General features: G+C 44.5%; 1 protein-coding gene across 4 annotated transcripts; it reads left to right on the forward strand.

The window, feature by feature from the left end:
• The first annotated feature begins 2,723 nt into the window (after positions 1-2,723).
• On the forward strand, positions 2,724-23,041 carry CD8A (CD8 subunit alpha). 4 transcript variants are annotated; one of them, XM_082195139.1, is made up of 7 exons: positions 2,724-2,890; positions 3,163-3,270; positions 7,242-7,589; positions 12,235-12,318; positions 18,124-18,232; positions 20,760-20,801; positions 21,634-23,041. In XM_082195139.1, the coding sequence occupies exons 2-7, from the start codon at positions 3,225-3,227 to the stop codon at positions 21,683-21,685; spliced, it is 681 nt and encodes a 226-aa protein (XP_082051265.1). In that variant the 5' UTR covers positions 2,724-2,890; positions 3,163-3,224; the 3' UTR covers positions 21,686-23,041. The 4 variants fall into 4 exon arrangements, with proteins under 4 accessions (XP_082051265.1, XP_082051264.1, XP_082051266.1 ...); XM_082195138.1 differs by having other exon boundaries at positions 2,729-2,890; positions 3,093-3,270; XM_082195140.1 differs by lacking the exon at positions 2,724-2,890 and having other exon boundaries at positions 2,901-3,270; positions 18,124-18,234; positions 20,765-20,801.
• Positions 23,042-23,208: the final 167 nt, after the last annotated feature.

Below are 23,208 nucleotides of genomic sequence, written 5' to 3' on the forward strand. Positions count from 1 at the left end.
CACAGTCCTGTTGCCCAAATTGAAGGAAGATTCAGCTACCTGTATGGGCAGCTTTGCGGGTGGCACTGTGGTTTAAACCACAGAGCCTAGAACTTGGCAATCAGAAGGTCAGCGGTTCGAATCCCCGTGAGGGGGTGAGCTCCCGTTGCTCGGTCCCTGCTCCTGCCAACCTAGCAGTTCAAAAGCATGTCAAAGTGCAAGTAGATAAATAGGTACCAGCGGGAAGGTAAATGGCACATTTCCATGCGCTGCTCTGGTTCGCCAGAAGCGGCTTAGTCATGCTGGCCACATGACCCGGAAGCTGTACGCCGGCTCCCTCGGCCAATAAAGCAAGATGAGCGCCGCAACCCCAGAGTCGGCCACGACTGGACCTAATGGTCAAGGGTCCCTTTATCTTTACCTTTAGCTAAGGTTGTGAATCCACAGCATTGACCAGATGAAGAAAGACCGCTGGGAGGAGCACAGAAAGAAGAAATGCCAATGTGCATCTGCATGAGCACAACCGGTCGCCTTCATCTGGCCCAGCTGCAACAAAACATGTCTCTCCCATATTGGTCTCTACAGCCACAGCAGGCGCTGTAACCTTCCAGCAGTTTGACTTCACCCCCAAAGGCGCACTCCTCCTTAGTCTCCCAAGACAGATGGATGTCAGTGACAGGAGATAAAACACATATAAAGAGTGAATGTTAAACATCTACGTCGGTTATCAGTTTCATTATGAAATGATTGACCACAGTGCTATAAAATGCTTAGTATTTTTCCTCACAATAAATGTGGTGGTTTGCTCGCTAGAAATGAGAGCTTGTTTTTATTTCACCTTTGAGCTAGTTTACCACTGGCAATGGAAATAATCTATTTTAAGCTTCTCAAATGCGCTCATCATGTCCTGCCCATGGACTTTCTGTAGGCATCTGACTGGATACTGAGAGAGCAGAAAGCTGGACTTTATGGGGCTTAGGTCTAATCTTATGTTCTTTGTAAATGAGATGCAATTCCTAGCACCCTTGTTGTTGTTGTTGTTGTTGTTGTTGTTGTTCAGTCGTTTAGTCATGTCCGACTCTTTGTGACCCCATGGACCAGAGCATGCCAGGCACTCCTGTCTTCCACTGCCTCCCGCAGTTTGGTCAAACTCATGCTGGTAGCTTCCAGAACACTGTCCAACCATTTTGTCGTCTATCGTCCCCTTCTCCTTGGGCCCTCCATCTTTCCCAACATCAGGGTCTTTTCCAGGGAGTCTTCTCTTCTCATGAGGTGGCCAAAGTATTGGAGCCTCAGCTTCAGGATCTGTCCTTCCAGTGAGCACTCAGGGCTGATTTCCTTCAGAATGGATAGGTTTGATCTTCTTGCAGTCCATGGGACTCTCAAGAGTCTCCTCCAGCACCATAATTCAAAAGCATCAATTCTTTGGCGATCAGCCTTCTTTATGATCCAGCTCTTACTTCCATACATCACTACTGGGAAAACCATAGCTTTTACTATACGGACCTAGCACCCTTTACAAACTACAATTCCCAAGATCCTTGCTGGGGGGAACCATATACTTTAAATGTGTGATGCGGATGTGACTAAGAAAAAACCAGGGAATCAGTTCAACACTGTTGCAGACCCTCCAAGTGTCCCTATTTTCGGAGAGCATTCCTGGATTTAAAGAAGCCGTCTCAGTTTCTGATTTGATCCCGGAATGTCCCACTTTTCCTTAGGACGTCCATATTTTCATCGGAGAAATGTTGGAGGGTATGGAGTTATGTGACCCCTGAGCCAAGGAGATCAGTAACTAGACAACCTTTAGAAGACATCTGAAGGCAGCCCTGTATAGGAAATGTTTTTCAAAATGTTTAATGTTTTATGATGTTTTTATATATATTGGAAGCTGCCCAGAGTGGCTGGGGCAATCCAGTCAGATGGGCGAGGTATAAATAATACAATTATTTATTATTATTATTATGGAATAGGACGTCCCCATTTTCATCGGTGAAATGTTGGAGGGTATGAGTCGTGCACATCAGGTGAAGACATCCCACTCTGGTTTATACAGCAACCTGCAAATGTGACTTGAAAAGTGGGACAAGTTGGGGGGGCAGCGATGACACACACATGACCTTGCTGAATTCCAGCCACTAATGTGTACATCGGGATGCGGGTGGCGCTGTGGCTTAAACCACAGAGCCTAGGACTCACCGATCAGAAGGTCAGCGGTTCGAATCCCCGTGATGGGGTGAGCTCCCGTTGCTCGGTCCCTGCTCCTGCCAGCCTTGCAGTTTGAAAGCACGTCAAAGTGCAAGTAGATAAATAGGTACCTCTCTGGCAGGAAGGTATACACCGTTTCCGTGTGCTGCTCTGGTTCGCCAGAAGCGGCTTAGTCATGCTGGCCACATGACCCAGAAGCTGTACGCCGGCTCCCTCGGCCAATAAAACGAGATGAGCGCCGCAACCCCAGAGTCGGCCACGACTGGACCTAATGGTCAGGGGTCCCTTTACCTTTACATTTAATGTGTACATAGCGTCTGAAATGGTCTCAGTCCCAGGCGCACACCATCGCAGATTGCTCCCTTTGCAAGGCTACAGCCTCACACCAAGAGGTTTGCTGTACCAGTCCTCAAGTTTAACATGTATGGTCAAAGGATGTTTTGAACTGCAAACGTCCGCTACCAGCCAGGCCTAGAGTAATCCCTGTAGGCAACAGCACATGTTTTTCTCACGAAGATGTCAGAGAGGTGTGGTAAACTGGAAGGAAAAGGCTGAGCTCTGCTCCACTGAGCCACTCCTGGAAACTTAGAAGATGACCTCCAGATCACCTTACAGTTCTTCCTTTGGTTAGCGCTCTGTTCCATCCTCTTCTTAGGATCCTTTCTACTCTGCCAGCTTGTGTGTTCCTTCCCTCTAGAATCAGGTACTTTTATTTTTATTTTGCTCTGCCAAAGAGTGTTACTCTGCCACCACATCCTGCCCATCCAACCTAGATTATAAGCGACAGGATTCTGGCATATATATGTATATGTAAGGCTTGCTCATTACACAATGGAAGACAGATGATGGGGGAAAATATCATCCATACTGGGCATTCTTCACGGGTCTTTTTTGTTTGCTTATAGTCAGCTTGAAAGAAGAAGCTGAGAAACTTCTCTTCAGGGGTGATACTGACATCACATCCTTTCCACTCAGCAGGTCTTGCAGCCATCAAACTCGCCTCTGTTCACTTCTGCTTTCACTGAAGAAAAGAGAAAATGGCCAGATTTTTTTCTCTCCTGTGGCCCGTCGGCCTGATACTATGTGAGTATGATACCACGGCTGTGGGTCTTTTTTACTTAAGCCACAATTGGTGAGAGGGGTAGACTTTGGATGTGATTCAGGGCTGCAGTTTGTCCAGCAAGACTTTTGGATTTGTTTTCTGTGACTACACGGTTTCCATGCTGTATAGCAAAAATTGCCCAAAATTACTGTAACTTTCCAATGCAGCCTGCTATATCTATGGGATGGTGATGGTGAAGGAGGAGGCTGCTGTTGAGAAAAATAAATCTACAGTCATGTGGAGTTTGTTGCATGGTTCTTTTAATTTTTGAAGTTAGGAAAAAGAACTTTTTAAATAAAAAAATAAAAAACCCACACCGTTTATTTGATAGAAGTATCAAAACACCTATGTGAAAACACAGACTTTTCTTATTTAGAACATTGCAAAAAAGTGCAGTATAAAACAAAAACACCAAATCAGATATCAAATGATACATTCTTAACTTAACATGAGAGAAAAAGCAGAAAATAAAATGATTACGCACCATAATATATGAATAGTAGTAGTAGTAGTAGTAGTAATAATAATAATAATAATAATAATAATAATAATAATAATAATTTATTATTTATACCCCGCCCATCTGGCTGAGTTTCCCCAGCCACTCTGGGGAATAATCCTTGAACAATCCTTGAATAATAAGAAAAGGTAATAATCAGAAAGAGGATTGCTGCAGCTTGCCAACAGGACCGTATAAATGAGAATAATGCATAGCGCATAACACATTTTGAAATGTTGTATTCCAACGGTTTATTAAATTGGCTTCATCTCTCAAAAATGTATTTGATGCACATCCTTCCACACTCCATTTATAATGTGATCTTAATTAGAAAGGCTGTCTCCATGCTCCTGTAATCCCATTGCCATTTGTCAGAATATTTAGAGGATTTAGCACATGTTTGTGAGATAAAATATATGTATTTTAGGCCTGAAGGTTATCCTTTATATGGTGCTCAACCATTAAAATCAATCATGACCAAGGATTACAAGGAGTTATTTATATACAACAACAACTATCTTTATTACGGTCCAGAGACCCAACAAAACATTACAAATCAATACAGAGTTCATACAGCCTACCTCCAGGTGAATCAAGCACTTTGTTTGGAATATAGGGCTCATTTGTTCTTGCAACCACCGATAAAAACTTTGCCACTGCCAACGTTCTAGCTTTTGTCCAGTCTTCCAGTAGGAACCTGACATAGTGAGCCTCTGACTTTCCCGGGAAAGGCACCAGCAAGGGTAGTATCAGTTCAGCCCTGGCCTGCTCATACTTCCCACAATGTAACAAAATATGATCTATGGAATCGATGTCTTGAGCACACGAGCAAAGTCTGTCCTGGTAGGGAACTCCTCTCAACCTACCATCCAGCACTGCAGAGGGGAAGACATTCAGTCTGGCTTTGGTGAAAAGCCTTCGATAGTTAGGTACTGTCAGGTTTTTGATGTAAGATGTTAACTCAAAGACATACCCATATTGAACTCCTGCTGACAGCGGACTACAGACTGCGTGTGACCGAGATCGCAAGTCACTGTGTGCATTGTCCCATAATATTTGCTTTAAAACCTTTTGAGCGCCTTCATAGCCCAGGTAATACAGCTGGGGGGGGGGGAGAGAGACCAATAGAGGTGGCTTTTTTAGCCATGGTTTTCTGCCATTTGCTGACAAATTCCTCATTGGTCAAATGTTGGTACAGACCCTTCCCTAGATTAAACACTGAAATCCTGAGCCAATGTTTTAGGGCAGCCCACCACGCTCTAGCTGAAATTGGGCATTCACCAGCTTCCAACAGAAATACGGAGTTAGGGACACAGTTAGGTACTTGCAGCAGAGATCGTATAAATTTTGCCTGAAAGCCATCTAGCTTTGGCAGGTCCCCATTATGCCAGACATTTGCTGCATACAGGAGTTGGGAAACGGGCTTTGCGTTGAAAACCCTTAAGGCTGCTGGAACATATTTGCCGCCCTTTGTGAAGAAGAATCTATGTATGGCTAGCTTTGTAATCTCCGCCTTTTGAAGGGCGTTTTGCCAATGATGCTTCCAAGATCCTGTATGATGGAATGTGAGCCCTAGGTAACTGAAGTATTTTACCTGTTCAAGGTTATGGCCATCCAGCACCCATTTAGACTGGGAGAATCTTCTTTCGTAGACTACAATTTTAGATTTTTCATAATTAATGGATAAACCATTTCCAGAACAGTAATCAGAAAATTTCCTCAACAGATAATTCTATCCCGGTCTGGAACGCGAGATGATGACCGCATCATCAGCATACAACAACAAAGGGGTCCTTCTCATTCCTATTTTTGGAATGTGTCCATCTGGGTCCATTAAGTTCTCTTCTAGGTCATTTAAGAATAGACAAAACAATGTGGGGGCCAAAATACAACCCTGTCTCACCCCCCTAGTCATCTCGATGCTGTTTGATAGCTGTCCCTGTCGACCGCATCGGACCTGCAGTTTGGTTCCATTGTACAGGGCTTTTATAAGAAAGAGAAGTCGTTTGTCCTGCAAAATCAGACTCAATTTGGACCATAGCTGGGATCCGGGGATGGAGTCAAATGCTGATTTCAGATCCATAAAGGCCACAAAGAGTTTACCCTGTAGAGGTCTGGTATACTTCTCAGCTAGGAAGGACAGCATTAAACAGTGGTCTGTTGTTGAATGGTTCTCACGAAAAGCTGCCTGGGCTTCAGGTAGTATATTATGTTCATTTAGAAAAGTTGTCAGTTTGCTACTGAGGAAACGGGCATACAGTTTCCCAATTATTGAGAGCAGGCTAATAGGCCTATAATTGGAAGGTACATTTGGGTGGCCTCTCTTAAAGATTGGAACTACTATAGCATGTTTCCAGCTATATGGTACCTTACCCGAGTTATTTACTACCGTAAAGAGTGCTGCCAGAAGCGGAGCCCACCAGTGCTGGTTTGATGTAATCAACTCAGCTGGGATATATTTATATACAGTACAGTGGTACCTCTGGTTACATACTTAATTCATTCCGTTCTTAACCCAAAACTGTTCTTAACCTGAAGCACCACTTTAGCTAATGGGGCCTCCCGCTGCTGCCGTGCTGTTGCCGCGCAATTTCTGTTCTCATCCTGAAGCAAAGTTCTTAACCCGAGGTATTATTTCTAGGTTAGCGGAGTCTGTAACCTGAAGCGTATGTAACCTGAAGCATATGTAACCCGAGGTACCACTGTACATGAATTAACACAATCAAAGCTACTTCGAAATGTAAGGAATTCTGTTAATTTTACCAAGGAAAGGGCATCCCATGATTTTTTGCTAATATTCTTGTTTCAAAGGTATCTTCTTATGTTTCCAGTGACACACATAACCAAAAGTGTGCTTGATATTACTGCACTTTGGTATAAAGTTTAGAAGATAAGCAAAAAGGATCCATAACTACATTGTTCGGAAAGGGCCACGTGGCTTGCCCAAACATTTCCCAAAATGACAATATTTCATTTTACCAATGCGAATCTAATGTGCAACCCGAAATAAAACAGAAGCCCAAGCACAGGAATTTGCAAAAAAGGGAACTGATTAACCAGAAAAGAGAACCAAATAGACCGGGTGCATTAAAGAGCAAATACAGTTAATAAAAGAAAACCAACAGGAGCAAATCCCTGGCTTAATGACTACCATCAGCCCTTTTGCCATGTGCACAATATATTAAGAAGACAGTGCTGTTGTTTTTCAGGAGTGTATATGATGATAATTATATTAATCTTCTTATATCTTATAGTGTGGTGGTTTGTTTGATTTTTCTGTTATTTGTTTGTTTGTTTGATTGTATGTTTGTTTACTTGTGTGTACGTCTGTTTTTCAGAAATGTATTTATTTTAAATTAATAAAGATATTTTTTTTTAAAAAAGTCTATGCTTCACAGTCTTTGCTGTCATTCCGTAAACAGTAAATAACAAAGCAGTTTCTTTGCTCTCCAGGCTGCTGGTGGCCCCAAGCCAACAGTATGGTGCGAATGAAGTTGACCGGTGACGTTCCCCAAGCCTCCCAAACTCCAGTGGAACTGAAATGTGAGCCCAGCAAGATGGATGTTGGGGTGTACTGGGTCCGTCAAAACCCGGACCTCAGCACTGACTTCATCCTATATACGCCTTCAAGGTCTAGAAGCCCACAAGAAACAGTCAGAGGCTACACAGCATCAAAATCTTCTGACTCTTACCAGCTAAGAATTGTCAGCTTCGGGAAGGAGTATGAGGGCATCTATTATTGCTTTTTGTTCTACAACCAGGTGGTCTACTTCAGTTCAGGACTCAAAGTCTACCTGCCAAGTAAGTCTCATTCCAAGTGTTTAACACCCATAGTCAGTGGTCTGAGTTTGGTACACATTCCCTGCCACACCAGCTGTTTCCCCTGTGCCCTTTTGAGAGGCATTTTCCAGAACGTTGCTATTTTGGGGAGGGGGTGGGTGGGATTCAAGCACATCTTGGTGATTTCAAGGTGTGCAGTTACAGTCGGCTGGGAGGTTTTGTGCAACAAACCCGCTTCGCCAAAAGATTGTGCTATATGTGATAAGGAAAATGTCAGGGAAATGATGATAATAATGAATGAATGAATAAATTTATTACGGTCATAGACCAGAAGAAAGGAAAAAAACATAAAAGGCAGCAATAATTTACAAGGGAATGATGGTGTCAGTTAAAAGTTGTAAAATTATACATAAAAACAATACACATATACACACACACACACATATACATACTCATATATGCACTACAGTATATGTATGGGCTTAAAAAAAGGGGGGGCTTATCCAGGGGTCAGATCTTTTACTTTTTTACAGCTGATGCCCTCCGCTTGATCGCGGCCGCAGAAAACTTGGCCACTTTCAATGTTACTTCTGGGTTTTTGTCTCCTAGTAGGATTTTCAGCCGCTGAGATTCAGATCGACCTGGAAATTTCTGAACGATAGGGGAGATAAACAGTAACCTGATATCCCCGTAAAGGTCGCAGTGTAACAGCACATGTGAAGCCGTTTCCACCTCCTTCAGACCACATGGGCAGACTCGTTCAGCATAGGGTGTGCCCTCGTATCTGCCCTTTAGTAAGGCAGATGGCAATACATCAAATCTAGTAAGGGTAAACGCCCGCCTATATTTTGCGATTTGTAGGTCCAGCAAATATGGGGTTAGATTAAACCCTTTTCCATAATCTTGGATAGCTGGATATTTATCTATCTTGCTCATATGGTCCTGAAGCTCTACATCTCCTATTCGCTGGCTCACCATCATTTTAGCCTTTTCAAAGCCTGAGGCTATGAGTTCTTGTGAGGAAAGCCCCAGGCCCCTCAATTTTTCATAAAGCGACAATCTCCATTTAGACTGGAACGGGTCTAGTAGAGTCAATGGAGCCACTCCCACTGGGAAAAATATGAGTTTTAGCCAGAAGTGAATCTTCAGGATCCATATCCTGGCATTAATAGGGAGTTGGCCAACCTCCAGCCTAATGGCAGTGTTAGAGACACAGGTAGGTAACCCTAGTAGGGAACGATAAAATTTAGTTTGTACAGATTCCAGGGACTTGAGTTTTTGACAATTAAATATCTTGATGATAATAATAAATAAATAATACATTTTTATTTATACCCGCCAGCCAAGACTGGGCTCAGGGCAGCTAACACTGAATATAAATACAGTAAAATAAACATTTTTAAAAACAAACAAACCAAAAAACCAAACAAAAGAACAATTGATTAAAATGTCAGTTAGAATACAGTTTAAACTGCAGCTTAAAATGTAGCCTTGTTTTAGTGGTAGCCTATAGATCAAAGCCATAAGGGGAGAAAATGTCAAATATTCACCGGGGCCAATTATCCATGCTGGTCCTACATGGGCCAGCGAAAAGAGCCGAGGGAAAATTTCTATACAAATCCTATATAAGGGGTTCCATCAAAAAAATAATAATGGGGGGGGGGGTTAGACTGAGTCCAGCCCAAAGGCCAGGCGGAACAGCTCTGTCTTGCAGGCCCTGCGGAAAGATGTCAAATCCCGCAGGGCCCTAATCTCCTACGGTAGGGCTAAATCCTCTAAATATTCTGACAAATGGCAATGGGGTTATAGGAGCCTTTCTAATTAGCCTTCCTGCAAACAAAACAGACCAAAGGCCCATTAAATAGTCAATGCCATCTACTCTCCCTACATACAAATCAGATTCCAGGTTGTCTGGAAGCACCCTTGGTGACTCCTATTTTAGAAAGCCTTGCCTCTCTAATCTTCTCGTCCTTGGCTATTTATCGCTCTTCATCTGGAGAATCTTGAAGAGTTTTCCCGTTTCTTTCTGCCCTGCTCCCAAGGTTGCTTTCCTTTCCACCAGATACTACAGAATCGAGCCATTTCTGTCTGATATCTGAATTTGGTAAGGTGGGCAGCAAGGATAAGTCCCCCTCCTTCCTTCAGTGTCTGATTCAAGAAGTTCTAGTCTGGCCTAATATTAATAATAATAATTTACCACTTATATTCCACTCACCTCAACCACTCTGAGGAGCTTCCAGCACAATAAAAAATAAAAACGTCAAACATCGAAAACTTCCCTAAACAGGGCTGCCTTCAAATGTCTTTGGAAAGTTGTGTAGTTATTTATCGGTTTGACATCTGATGGGAGGGCATTCCACAGGGCTGGCGCCACTACCGAGAAGGCCCTCTGCCTGGTTCCCTGACACTTCACTTCTCACAGTGAAGGAACCATCAGAAGGCCCTCAGAGCTGGACTTCAGTGTCCGGGCTAAACAATGCAGGTGGAGGTCCAAGACCAATTGGGTCTTTAAAGGTCAGCACCAACACTTTGCATTGTGCTCAGAAACGTACTGGGAGCCAATGTAGATCTTTTAGGACCGGTGTTATGTGGTCCCGGAGGCCGCTCCCAGTTACCTTTCTAGCAGCTGCGTTCTGAATTAGTTGTAGTTTCTGAGTCACCTTCAAAGGCAGCCCCACATAGAGCGCATTGCAGTAGTCCAAGCAGGAGATAACCAGAGCATGTACCACTCTGGCAAGACAGTCTGCGGGCAGGTAGGGTTTCAACCAGTGTGCCAGATGGAGCAGGTAGACAGCGGCCATGGGCATAGAATTAACCTGTGCCTCCATGGACAGCCATCACCTGAAATTTACACTTCTCTGAATTTTGCATGAAAATGAAAATGCATGTGCTAAGATAAAATGTGCTGGCTATTTGCAGATTAGTTACGCTGCAGAAGGCGTGCTGGGGAGACCACACATTCAAGAAACGCAAAGTAACCTTTGCTAGATTTTAATAACAAAAACAAAAACTCCTTTTACACTAAATTACAATATATCAATAAGCATAACCCATCCACCAGGATACTGAGAGAGCTACATGCTGCTCTTTATATACCATACCCAACAGCTTAATTACCACAACTTAACAGCACCTGCTATACTGCTTCACAGCTGTAAAACTAGGTCACGTTATTTGCTCTGGCCTTTAAAAAAATACACATCTTGTGGAACAATAATGAACCTTCAAATTTAAAGAGACAATTCAACAAAATGTGCATAAAAATGCATATATTGGTGAAAATAACATACAGTGGTACCTCGATTTATGAACTTAATCTGTTCCGGAAGTCCGTTCTTAAACCAAAACCATTCTTAAACCGATGTGCGCTTTCCCTAAAGAGGCCTTCCGCTACCACTGCCCTTTCACTATTCAGCTTCCATTCTTAGACTGAGGTAAAGTTCGCAAACCGGGACACTACTTCCGGATTTGCGGAGTTCAGAAACCGAATAGTTCGTAAAGAGGGCTGTTCTTAAACTGGGGTACCACTGTACAGTGGTACCTCAGGTTACAGACACTTCAGGTTACAGACGCTTCAGGTTACAGACTCTGCTAACCCAGAAATAGTGCTTCAGGTTAAGAACTTTGCTTCAGGATGAGAACAGAAATCGTGCTCTGGCGGCGCGGCAGCAGCAGGAGGCCTCATTAGCTAAAGTGGTGCTTCAGGTTAAGAACAGTTCCAGGTTAAGCACGGACCTCCAGAACGAATTAAATACTTAACCCGAGGTACCACTGTACATGTGTTAGACTAGGGGAAACTGATTTAAATGAATGTGTATATTGGGAGAAGTTTGTACAAAAATGATGGTGAATTTTCATGAGCGCCTTTTAAAAATACACACGTAGCAACAGATGTACAAACGACGAGGAAAGAACTTAAGAGTGGAAAAATGAGAAACTGGGAGAAACTGAAATTGACAGATTCGTCCATCTATAGTCCTTAGGCAGTAGGGCTGCCACCTGTCCTCTTTAGGATTGTCCCATACAGTGGTATCTTGGGTTAAGTACTTAATTCGTTCCGGAGGTCTGTTCTTAACCTGAAACTGTTCTTAACCTGAAGGACCACTTTAGCTAATGGAGCCTCCTGCTGCTGCCGTGCCGCTGGAGCACGATTTCTGTTCTCATCCTGAAGCAAAGTTCTTAACCTGAAGCACTATTTCTGGGTTAGCGGAGTCTGTAACCTGAAGCGTATGTAACCTGAAGCGTATGTAACCCGAGGTACCACTGTATTTGAATATAAAATGCTATGTCCTGTATTGACACAGTTTTGTCCTGTATTTCAGGTCGTCCCCCCCGGTCCAAATGCATGTGTTTGAAATGGAGTATGAAAGGTCATGTATTTAAGCTCTGCGAAGCCACGTGCAGTTTTACAAATTTTGTGTGTATGTGTGTGTGTTTGGGCGCGACAGATTTCAATCCTGTCAGGCTGCAATGGACGGTAATGGATTGCTCTGAAGTCACTTTGGCACCATATTAAAATAATAATAATCACCCCCCAACCACCCAGTATTTTGCCAGAACAAAGGTGGCAACCCTATTAGGCAGGGATTGTGGAGACCCCTTCCCAACCAAGCCCCGAGCCATTGTAAGCATGCAGGAAAAGTCTTCATCTTTGTTTTCTTTACAGAGGCTACCACCATCGCACCCCAGGTTTCAACTCCCCGTGAAGGACTTATAACAACCATGCGACTTCCACATTCCACAGCCTCAGGTATGTTTCCTTCTCCCTGCTACTCATTTGGGTCATAACTGGCCCCAAAACAAGAAGAAGTGATTGAGAGTGAGGCCCCGAGATGTTGCTGGACCACCAACTTCCATCATCAATCAATCCGAACTGGCCATACTGGCAGGGGCTGATGGGAAGGGAAGTCCAACAGGGCACCGCCATTTTGGCTACCCTGGTATGTAAAAAGATACAAAGCCACTTTTATAACCAGTGCCACGTACTGCTCGGGGCATGGTCCAAAAAGCAAAGGAAGCAGGGAGATTACTGAAGCTAACTACTGTATTTTTCGCTCCATAGGGCGCACCTGACCATAGGGCACACCTAGTTTTTAGGGGGGGAAATAAAGGGGGGAATTATTATTTTTTCCCCAGCCCCAAAGAGCAAAGAAGGCAAGACAGCGAGCGGGATCCATTCCGCTGGCTGTCTTGGCTTCCTCTTTAGCCGCACGCAACCTCTCCAGCCGAGAGAGGCTGCGCGTGGCTTTGGCAGAAGCCAAGACACTGAGTGGGATGGATCCCGCTCACTGTCTTGGCTTCGTTTTTAGCCGCAGGGCTGGGGTGGGGAAAGCCCAAGCTTCCCCCGACCCCAGCCCCCAGAACAGGTCCAGGAGCGGCGGCAAGATTGCACGCAACCTCACCGCCGCTCCCGGAGCTTGCGGATAGCTACCTGAAGCCCAGGCAGCGCAGCGGGAGTTGGCACTGCACTCTCCGGGCTTCAGGCTTCAGGCTGCTATCCACAAGCCTTCGGAGCGCTCCAAAGGCTTGCGGATAGCTGCCTGAAGCCTGGAGAGCAAGAGGGGTCGGTGCGCACCGACCCCTCTCGCTCTCCAGGGTTCAGCAAAAGCCTGCATTCGCTCCATAGGACGCACACACACTTCCCCTTCATTTTTGGAGGGGAATAAGTACATCCTATAGAGCGAAAAATGCGGTAAGCAGGTCTGGTTATATTCCCCGGATACGAGAGATCATCTAGTGATCCTTGAGGTCCCCTGTGGGAGGAAGATGGGTGGAGATGCCAAAAATTCCAACGGATCAGAAAAGAATATTTATGTATGCAATCACAGCTGCTTGAATGTTAATGGCCCAGAGAAAGAAGACAAAGTCCCTAACAGAGAAGAATGGCAGATTAAGTTGATGGATTATGCCGAAATGGCAAAAATGACCGGAAGAATCGGAAACCAGAAAGACCAAAAATTTTAATAAGGAATGGGGGAAATTTATAATTTATCTTTTAAAAAAAAAAAACATTGTAAACAGCTAAAATCGTTAGTAGGATTGGAATGACACTAGTAGTTTAATGTTGAATTTTGAATATAATGGAGATGTAAAAGATTTGGATTATTATAAAAGATGCGGGAGGAAATGGACCCACAAAGGGGAGGAGGGAAGTTCAGAAGGTGATTTGGAATATTGTTGTTATGTTGGTTGTTGGATAATTGACTGTAAAACTTTAAACTGAAAAACTAAATAGTTTTGTTTTAAAAAAGGAAGAAAATTTAGTGGGATGCAAACGAAGGCTTGGATCCAGACCACGTTAATAGATCTTAGGTACTGATAAAATTGTGAGGAATTATGGTCTTTTGCTCATAATTCATTGACAGCTTAGGCCCAGTATTGTTTCTCCAAACTGGCCTCTCAGCAGAGTCAACACGCACAGCAGCAGCTTTCAGCGTGTAGGAAACCAAAGCACAAAGAAGAGCAAAAAATCCACACAGCATTCCAGACGTCAAGTAGAATGGTTTGTTGTTGTTGTTTAGTCATTTAGTCGTGTCTGATCCCATTGAGCACAGCACGCCAGGCACTCCTGTCTTCCACTGCCTCCCGCAGTTTGGTCAAACTCATGCCAAGGAGTGTGGTGGAGTCTCCTACTTTGGAGGTCTTTAAGCAGAGGCTTGACAACCATATGTCAGGAGTGCTCTGATGGTGTTTCCTGCTTGGCAGGGGGTTGGACTTGATGGCCCTTGTGGTCTCTTCCAACTCTATGATTCTATGATTCTATGATTCTATGATTCTATGCTGGTAGCTTCAAGAACACTGTCCAAACATCTCGTCCTCTGTCATCCCCTTCTCCTTGTGCCCTCCATCTTACCCAACATCTGGGTCTTTTCCAGGGAGTCTTCTCTTCTCATGAGGTGGCCAAAGTATTGGAGCCTCAGTTTCAGGATCTGTCCTTCCAGTGAGCACTCAGGGATGATTTCCTTCAGAATGGAGAGGTTTGATCTTCTTGCAGTCCATGGGACTCTCAAGAGTCTCCTCCAGCACCATAAGTCAAAAGCATCCATTCTTTGGCGATCAGCCTTCTTTATGGTCCAGCTCTCACTTCCATACATCACTACTGGGAAAACCATAGCTTTAACTATAAGGACCTTTGTTGGCAATGGTTTACTACTGGCAAATTGAAGCTTAATGGTTGCAAATGAGCACTGAGTCCATAAACGTCCACCAGAGCCCTGGTGAAGGCAATCCTTAGAGTGAATCTTTCACTCTCCTTTTTTAATATACATAAATTTATTTATTTGGTTTTTCAGATTACATTTTTACAGTCACATATAGAACATACAACATAAAAACAAGATTCTGAGGAATCTGCTGGACTTCCCTCCTCCCCTTTGTGGGTCGTATTGTTAATCATTTCCTCCCGCCATCTTCTATGATAATCTAAATTTTTTACATCTCCATTGTGTCCAAAATTCACCCTTAAGCTACAAGTGATATTCCAATCCTACTAATGATTTTAACTGTTTACAATGGTTTTTAAGATTTCCCCCATTCCTTATTAAAATGTTGGTCTTCCTGATTTCTGATTCTTCCAGTCATTTTAGCCATTTCGGTATAATCCATCAACTTGATGGAGAATCTTTCACTCTCAGTCCTGAAACAGTCTTAGTCCAGATGGAAAGTGTGACTGAGAGAGTGATAAGAATCACAGTCCACAGACTCTCCTCTTCAATTCAGTTTCACTTCTTCCCGTTTCCCATGGAAACTGTGTAGGTCAAACAACATCATTTCTTTGACCTTGCAGGTGGCGGGCAACTCCCAAGAACTCGCCTCATGTAGATAATTAAGATAGATAACCGTTTTCTGAGAACAAATGACCTTGTTTTACAGCAATCCCGAACAAAAAAACAACTCAGGTTTCATATATTTCAGTGGGAACTACATAAATTTATTTATTTGGTTTTTCAGATTACATTTTTACAGTCACATATAGAACATACAACATAAGAACAAGATTCCTCGGAATCTCCTGACTTCCCTCCTCCCCTTTGTGGGTCGTATTGTTAATCATTTCCTCCCGCCATCTTCTATGATAATCTAAATCTTTTACATCTCCATTGTGTCCAAAATTCACCCTTAAGCTACAAGTGATATTCCAATCCTACTAACGATTTTAACTGTTTACAATGGTTTTTAAGATTTCCCCCATTCCTTATTAAAATGTTGGTCTTCCTGATTTCTGATTCTTCCAGTCATTTTAGCCATTTCAGTATAAACTGTGTAGGTCAAATGACATCATTTCTTTGACCTTGCAGGTGGCGGGCAATTCCCAAGAACTCGCCTCATGTAGATAATTAAGATAGATAACCGTTTTCTGAGAACAAATGACCTTGTTTTACAGCAATCCCCAACAAAAACAACAACTCAGGTTTCATATATTTCAGTGGGACCTAATTTAGTCCGAATCCAACCTAAGTAAATAGCCAACCTCTGCAATAAACGCACAAATTGTTCTGCAGTGCTTTGAATCTTCTCCCTCGCTGCTTTTAATGTGAGAATTTCAGTAAAAGCATTGGGGCAAGTCAATCCCGCCAATGAAGTGAATGGAAAGAAAAACGAAACGCTGCTTTCTGCTAGAAATGATCTCAGCACAGTGATGCCTCTAATTTGGCAACACAAAAGCTATTTTTTAAGGACCATCACGAGGGGGTCAACTCAATGGGCACAGCCTTCAAGGCTCACAGCTTAGCCGTGGGTTGGGTTTTTGTTTTTTGTTTTGGTACGTTACTTTATTTTCTGCCGTGTTGTTGTATTACGTTGTTAGGAAATTGCATTTGCACTGTTGGATTTTGAGATGCCTCCCTGTTTTCTTCGTTGCACACTGCTTTGAGCACGATTTGGTAGAAAAGAGCATGTAAATAAATCATGGCCGGCTGGCTGGATGATGGCCAACTATTGCAACCCTGCTGCTCTGATCCTCACTGCTACTGCTTTCAGTTGTCCAAGTGAGTGAGCATGAGACTGGCCACTATCAGAGACTTGAGGTTAGCCACTTAGTGGTTGAAAATGGGAGAGTTGATGGACCTTTGCTTGATCCAGCAAGGCATCTTATTGCAGTGATTTTCTCGTGCAGGTATAATTTCTTTGTAGGAAAAAGTGTGCACAGCATTGATAAACAGTCATGTGTGCCAAACTCAGATCATTATATCTTTCCATGTTTACACACATCCAAGTCCAGCAAGAATAGCTGCTTAAATGCTCGCTTTCTTGTCAACTCAATTGCAAATATTGATTAGAAGTATCTTCTTTGGCGATCACTCATAGCCAAGTAAGATTGTCTTCCATAAACATGGTCTTAACCGTGAGCCCATTAGTGACTTTGGAGGCCAATTCTGGATCCACACATCCTTCCACAGTGGGGACATAGGTTTCCGGGCAGGAGTTGATCATGTTGAGGGTTTGCAAAACCCTCTTAGCACCTTTCTCCCTTTCGCCCTGAGTTTGAGTGTCTTCAAAGTCAGTGTATCTGAAGAAGTGTGCATGCACACGAAAGCTTATACCAAGAACTAACTTAGTTGGTCTTTAAGGTGCTACAGGAAGGAATTTTTTTTATTCAAAGCCCATGACACCTTTGGCAAAGGCTGTTCTCGAACTGGAGCGCTCGCAAGCCAGTGTTTCCCAATTATTGGTGTTTATACTACATTGTTTTAGATTTGCCTTTAGAGAGTCTTTAAACCTCTTATGTTGACTACCAGCATTACGCTTTCCATTTTTAAGTTCGGAATAGAGCAGTTGCTTTGGAAGACGATAATCAGGCATCCAAACAACATGACTAGTCCAATGAAGTTGAAGAATCATTGCTTCGACACTGGTGATCTTTGCTTCTTCCAGTACACTGGCATTAGTCCGCCTGTCTTCCCAAGTGAGGTGTAAAATTTTTGGAGACAGTGTTGATGAATGTACTTAAAGCTGGAGTGCTAGAATGTCCCTTACTGTGGCAGTCAAGGAGGACAGTGGTCCTCCTCCATTGCAGAAGGACTTCCCGATCAGAAGGTCAGCGGTTCAAATCCCTGCAACAGAGTGAGCTCCCATTGCTCGGTCCCTGCTCCTGCCAACCTAGCAGTTTGAAAGCACGTCAAAGTGCAAGTAGATAAATAGGTACCGCTCTGGCGGGAAAGTAAACGATGTTTCTGTGCGCTGCTCTGGTTCATGACCCGGAAGCTGTACGCCGGCTCCCTCGGCCAATAAAGCGAGATGAGCGCCACAACCCCAGAGTCGGCCACGACTGGACCTAATGGTCAGGGGTCCCTTTACTCTTTTTATACCAGCAGATGTAAAAATGTACTTAAAGCTGGAGTGCTAGAATGTCCCTTACTGTGGCATTCAAGAAGGACAGCGGTCCTCCTCCATTGCAGAAGGGGTAAGCGAAGGTTGAGCACCATGCTGGCAAATGGATCACAGAATAGCACCAGGGAGTGAGAGGCCCCAGTCAAAAACTGGACAGCTGTAAATCACAGGTTTGTTACTAGCTGTTGATTTAGGATTCATTTCTGGTGTGCTCTTGTTTCTGCAGATCCAGGTGGTGATGTGATGTTCCCCTGCGAACTGTACATTTGGGCCCCCTTAGCAGGTGGTTGCTTTCTTCTGCTGGTATTGTTGGTGATCACCCTGTCGGTGTGCTGTGGTAAGATAATTTCCTTTCAACTCTGTTGGATGGCAGTACTGGGGTAGTAGGTTCACTTAGAAGAAGAAGAAGAGTTTGGATTTGATATCCCGCCTTTCACTCCCTTTAAGGAGTCTCAAAGCGGCTAACATTCTCCTTTCCCTTCCTCCCCCACAACAAACACTCTGTGAGGTGAGTGGGGCTGAGAGACTTCAGAGAAGTGTGACTGGCCCAAGGTCACCCAGCAGCTGCATGTGGAGGAGCGGGGACGCGGGGACTAGCTGGGAACTAACGCGGGGACTAGCTGGGAACTAACTAATTCAAAGACCTTGTTTACCATAGCAGCCCTTTATAATCTCCTGGGCATTTTGTTTCATAATAACCAGGGTACCTTTTTTTTTTTACAGAACATGCCTGCTTTCTCTCTTAATAAGTATAGCTCTCTCATACATTGCTGGATTTGTAGGGCTCTGCAAAGGGCGGCAGCCTAGAAAACAAATCTCTCTCCATTTCTCCACACACACACCTCTTTTTCAGAATTCTGGTGAATTAGCAGACGTGTCCTCAAATGGGTTACAGACTAATTATACGCATTTTTAAAACGCTGGTCGAGAGTTGGGTAAAGGAGTCAAGCAGCAGCAGAGATAGAACAAATTTTGTGATGCATTGATACAAAAACCTACAGCTTTTCACAACACCAAAATTTGCCTTTAAAAAGGCTTCGGTGGAACGCATGAAGTGGACACCATATATCTATCTTTCTGTCTATCTAACTAATTACATATATAAAGTGGGCAAAGTCGGGCAAAGTTTTCAAGCCTTCCGTGAATCTCTTAGACCAGAGTTTTCCAACTTTTTTGAGTCCACGGCTCCCTTGACCAACTACATTCTTTCTGCGGCACCCCTGTGGGACTCAGGAGTCCAGTTAGGTCACCCCTTGCCTGCAGAGCTCGCAACCTCTCACCCTTTTTCAAACATCCTGTGGAGTGTTTCCTCAGCCTCCACAGTGTGGTGTAGTGGTTAAGAGCGGTGGACTCGTAATCTGGTAAACCGGGTTCACATCCCCCCTCCTCCACATGCAGCTGCTGGGTGACCTTGGGCTAGTCACACTTCTTTTGAGGTTTCTCAGCCTCATTCACCTCACAGAGTGTTTGCTGTTGGGGAGGAAGGGTAAGGAGACTGTTAGCCGCTTTGAGACTCCTTCGGGTAGTGATAAAGCGGGATATCAAATCCAAACTCCTCCTCCTTCTTCTCTCCTCTCCCCTCTCCTTGGGAGTCCTCTGGGCAGCTGTTTCTGCCACCCCAGTCTCTGAGCTGCCCTCTCCCTGCCCCAGAGAGAGGTGCCTCCTCACACTGTCCCACAGGGGCCTGGGACTTGTCTGTCCATTCCAAATAGCAAGGGTGGGCAGACTAGCTGGCTGGGCTCCCTCGCCCGCTTGCTTGCTTACTCTAAGGCCACCTCAGCTCCTGGCAACCAGCACCCCCTGGCCAGCCCCAGAGGCACCATTCGCCTGAGGAGCTTGTAGCTAGGGCTGCTGCAACAAACAGCTGGGCAAGCCTTTTGGAGGCAGAGACGTGAGGGGGCAACAGAGGAGGAAGCGGAGGAAAGGAAGACAGGGGCCAGTGTTGCTTGCAGCACCCCTGACCATCATTCTAGGCACCCCAGGGTGCCACGGCACACTGGTTGAAAGCCACTGCCTTAGACTGATAGAAATCCCTGTCATAATGATACGAGCTGAGTCACCTAGAATCTCTTGCATGAGGAAATTCAGCAGCAGAAAGCACTCTTCCTTCTGCCTCCCTCATTCACAGCTGAAAAAAGGTGATTTTATATACACATATGGCTCAAAAATACAAAATGAAGAGGTCACGAAGCACTGCGTCATTTTAAATATACTAATATTTAAAATATGGACTACTGCAGTGCGCTCTACGTGGGGCTACCTTTGAAGGCGACTCGGAAAGTGCAATTAATCCAGAATGCGGCAGCTAGACTGGTGACTGGGAGTGGCCGCCGGGACCATATAACACTGGTCCTGAAAGACCTACATTGGCTCCCAGTACGTTTCCGGGCACAATTCAAAGTGTTGGTGCTGACCTTTGAAGCCCTAAACGGCCTCAGCCCAGTATACCTGAAGGAGCATCTCCACCCCCATCGTTCTGCCTGGACACTGAGGTCCAGCTCCAAGGGCCTTCTGGCGGTTCCCTCCCTGCAAGAAGTGAGGTTACAGGGAACCAGGCAGAGGGCCTTCTTGGTAGTGGCGCCCACCCTGTGGAACGCCCTCCCAGCAGATGTCAAGGCAATAGACAACTATTTTACTTTTAAAAGACAACTGAAGGTGGCCCTATATAGGTAAGTTTTTAATGTCTGACGTATTGTTTTTAATATTCGATTGGAAGCCGCCCAGAGTGGCTGGAGAAACCCAGCCAGATGGACGGGGTATAAATAATATATTACTATTACTATTATTATTATTATTATTATTATTATTATTATTATTATTATTAAAATAACTTGCACGTTTCTCTCCCCCTCCCAAATGAATTGCAGACCCAAGGAGGAGGCGACGGCATTGCAGATGTAAAAGGTGAGTCCTCTCCAGTCAGGCATCCTGTCACATTAAATCCACAGTGCAATCCTAAGCACACTTGCGATGGATGGGTGAGAAGTTCGGTTCACTTCGCAATTAAAGGGGAACTTACCAAATTAACATTTTCCGAAGCGATGTGCAAAGTGAAGCACCGCTCCGCTTTGAAAATTCACACTTACCTGAATTTTGCGATGCAGCTCTTCAGCTAACTATTGTGCACAAAAATTGCATATACTACAAATAAGTAGATAAATCATTGCATACCTTGACAGGAATTAAAGTAAAGGGACCTCTGACCATTAGGTCCAGTCATGACCGACTCTGGGGCTGCGGCGTTCATCTCGCTTTATTGGCCAAAGGAGCCGGCATACAGCTTCTGGGTCAAGTGACCAGCATGACTAAGCCACTTCTGGCGAAACCAGAGCAGTGCATGGAAACGCCATTTACCTTCCCGCTGGAGCAGTACCTATTTATCTACTTGCACTGGTGTGCTTTCGAACTGCTAGGTTGGCAGGAGCAGGGACCGAGCAACGAGAGCTCACCCTGTCATGGGGATTTGAACTGCCGAACTTCTGATCGGCAAGCCCTAGGCTCTGTGGTTTAACCCACAGCGCCACCCGCACGCTACACTGACAGGAATTGCAGCTCCTAAATTTTCAGCTACTGGATGCTAACCTTTGGCACTGGCAAGATAAAGACCCATGGCTCCCGGATACAATACGAGGCTTGTTAGGCCAATGTATGGAAACGAATGCTTTCACCAAACCCGTTTGCTGAATCATTACTTTGTCATAGCCTTACTGAAGCCTTTGCTCCCTCTTCTTTCTAGGCCTCTGAATGGAACCAATGGGACGGTCGCTACGTCACGCTTGATCGAATAGGACATTTCAGCCAGATTTTCCCATTGCATTCTCACTGCATCATACCTTCCAGCCTTGCCAGAAAGACTCTGGAATGCTCATAATGCTCTGTGCTCCCATCCCAAGGAGGAATGGCTTTGCAGGAAAATCTTATCCACCTGCTGTATGTATGTTGGGATAATTTACTTTGCCTTGACCTATCTTGCACTAGGAAACTGCAACAGTTTAAGGTGGGGATCTTAAATAGATCTTCATCTCACAAACTTTGGCTGTCCTCGTTCTAGAAAAGCTGCAAAGATGTTCAGCCAAATTTACTGCCTGAATAGGCAGCGTTTAAGGGAGGAAAATGGAGCAACTGACTGCTGCTTAGGATCTGTGCAGGTGCATTTATATACATTTTCATACTAGACTTTTTGCAGCTGTCCTCTTAGATCTTTGACGCCTAGCGACTTGGGAGGGAAGGTTGAAACCCAAAGAACTCTGACGCGTGCCTGTGTATACTAAGAAAATGTTGAATTCCCCCATTCCCCAAACATCTCTCCCAAAGACTAAGTCCAGACAGTGTGTTAGCACCGCTGTGAACCACCAGAATGCCTTTATTTCGCAAATCCAATTGAAAACACACGTAAACATAATAGGCCATATAGTAACAAACGCAAAGTTATTTTCTAGAACTACTTCTCAAAATTAGATACTTCTCAAGTGGTACGTAATTTTTGAGAAGCAGTTCTAGTAAAAAACTTTGTGTTTGTTACTATAAAGGTAAAGGGACCCCTTACCATTAGGTCCAGTCGTGGCTGATTCTGGGGTTGCGGCGTTCATCTCGCTTTATTGGCCGAGGGAGCCGGCGTACAGCTTCCGGGTCATGTGGCCAGCATGACTAAGCTGCTTCTGGCGAACCAGAGCAGCGAACGGAAACGGCGTTTACCTTCCCACCGGAGCGGTACCTATTTATCTACTTGCACTTTGATGTGCTTTCAAACTGCTAGGTTGGCAGGAGCAGGGACCGAGCAACGGGAGCTCACCCCGTTGCGGGGATTCGAACCGCCGACTTCTGATTGGCAAGTCCTAGGCTCTGTGGTTTAACCCACAGCACCACCTGCGTCCCAGCGTTTGTTACTATACGGCCTATTAAATTTACACGTGTTAGCACTGCTGGGCACCAGAAAACAGGAACTATACCTGGCAAATAGGGACAGCCGGAGTCTATGCAGTACAAGCAAAACCACGTGACATTTCCTGTCCTCCTCTTTTGTGCTTTGCCACCTATAAGCAAACCGCGGGAGCATCGCTATGGTTGAGGTGTGCGATGTTTCCAGCATACCTTTGTTCTACAACATTAAAAATAAAGCCTGAGAATTTCTTTTCGTCATAAAATCACGTTGCCTCTACTTAATGTAACTGCTTCAGAACCACAACCATGAACTAAAAAGCAAAACTCCGGGCAGAGGGAAGAAAGCATAAGTGGTGTTTATTCCACTTGTGGGCGTCTCATGGACATAGAGTTGGTCGCTGTGGGAGCAGGGGGCTGGACTAGGTGGGTC

This window comes from Podarcis vaucheri (genome assembly GCF_965113315.1).
Source record: "Podarcis vaucheri genome assembly, chromosome: 13".
Classification (NCBI taxonomy): domain Eukaryota; kingdom Metazoa; phylum Chordata; class Lepidosauria; order Squamata; family Lacertidae; genus Podarcis; species Podarcis vaucheri.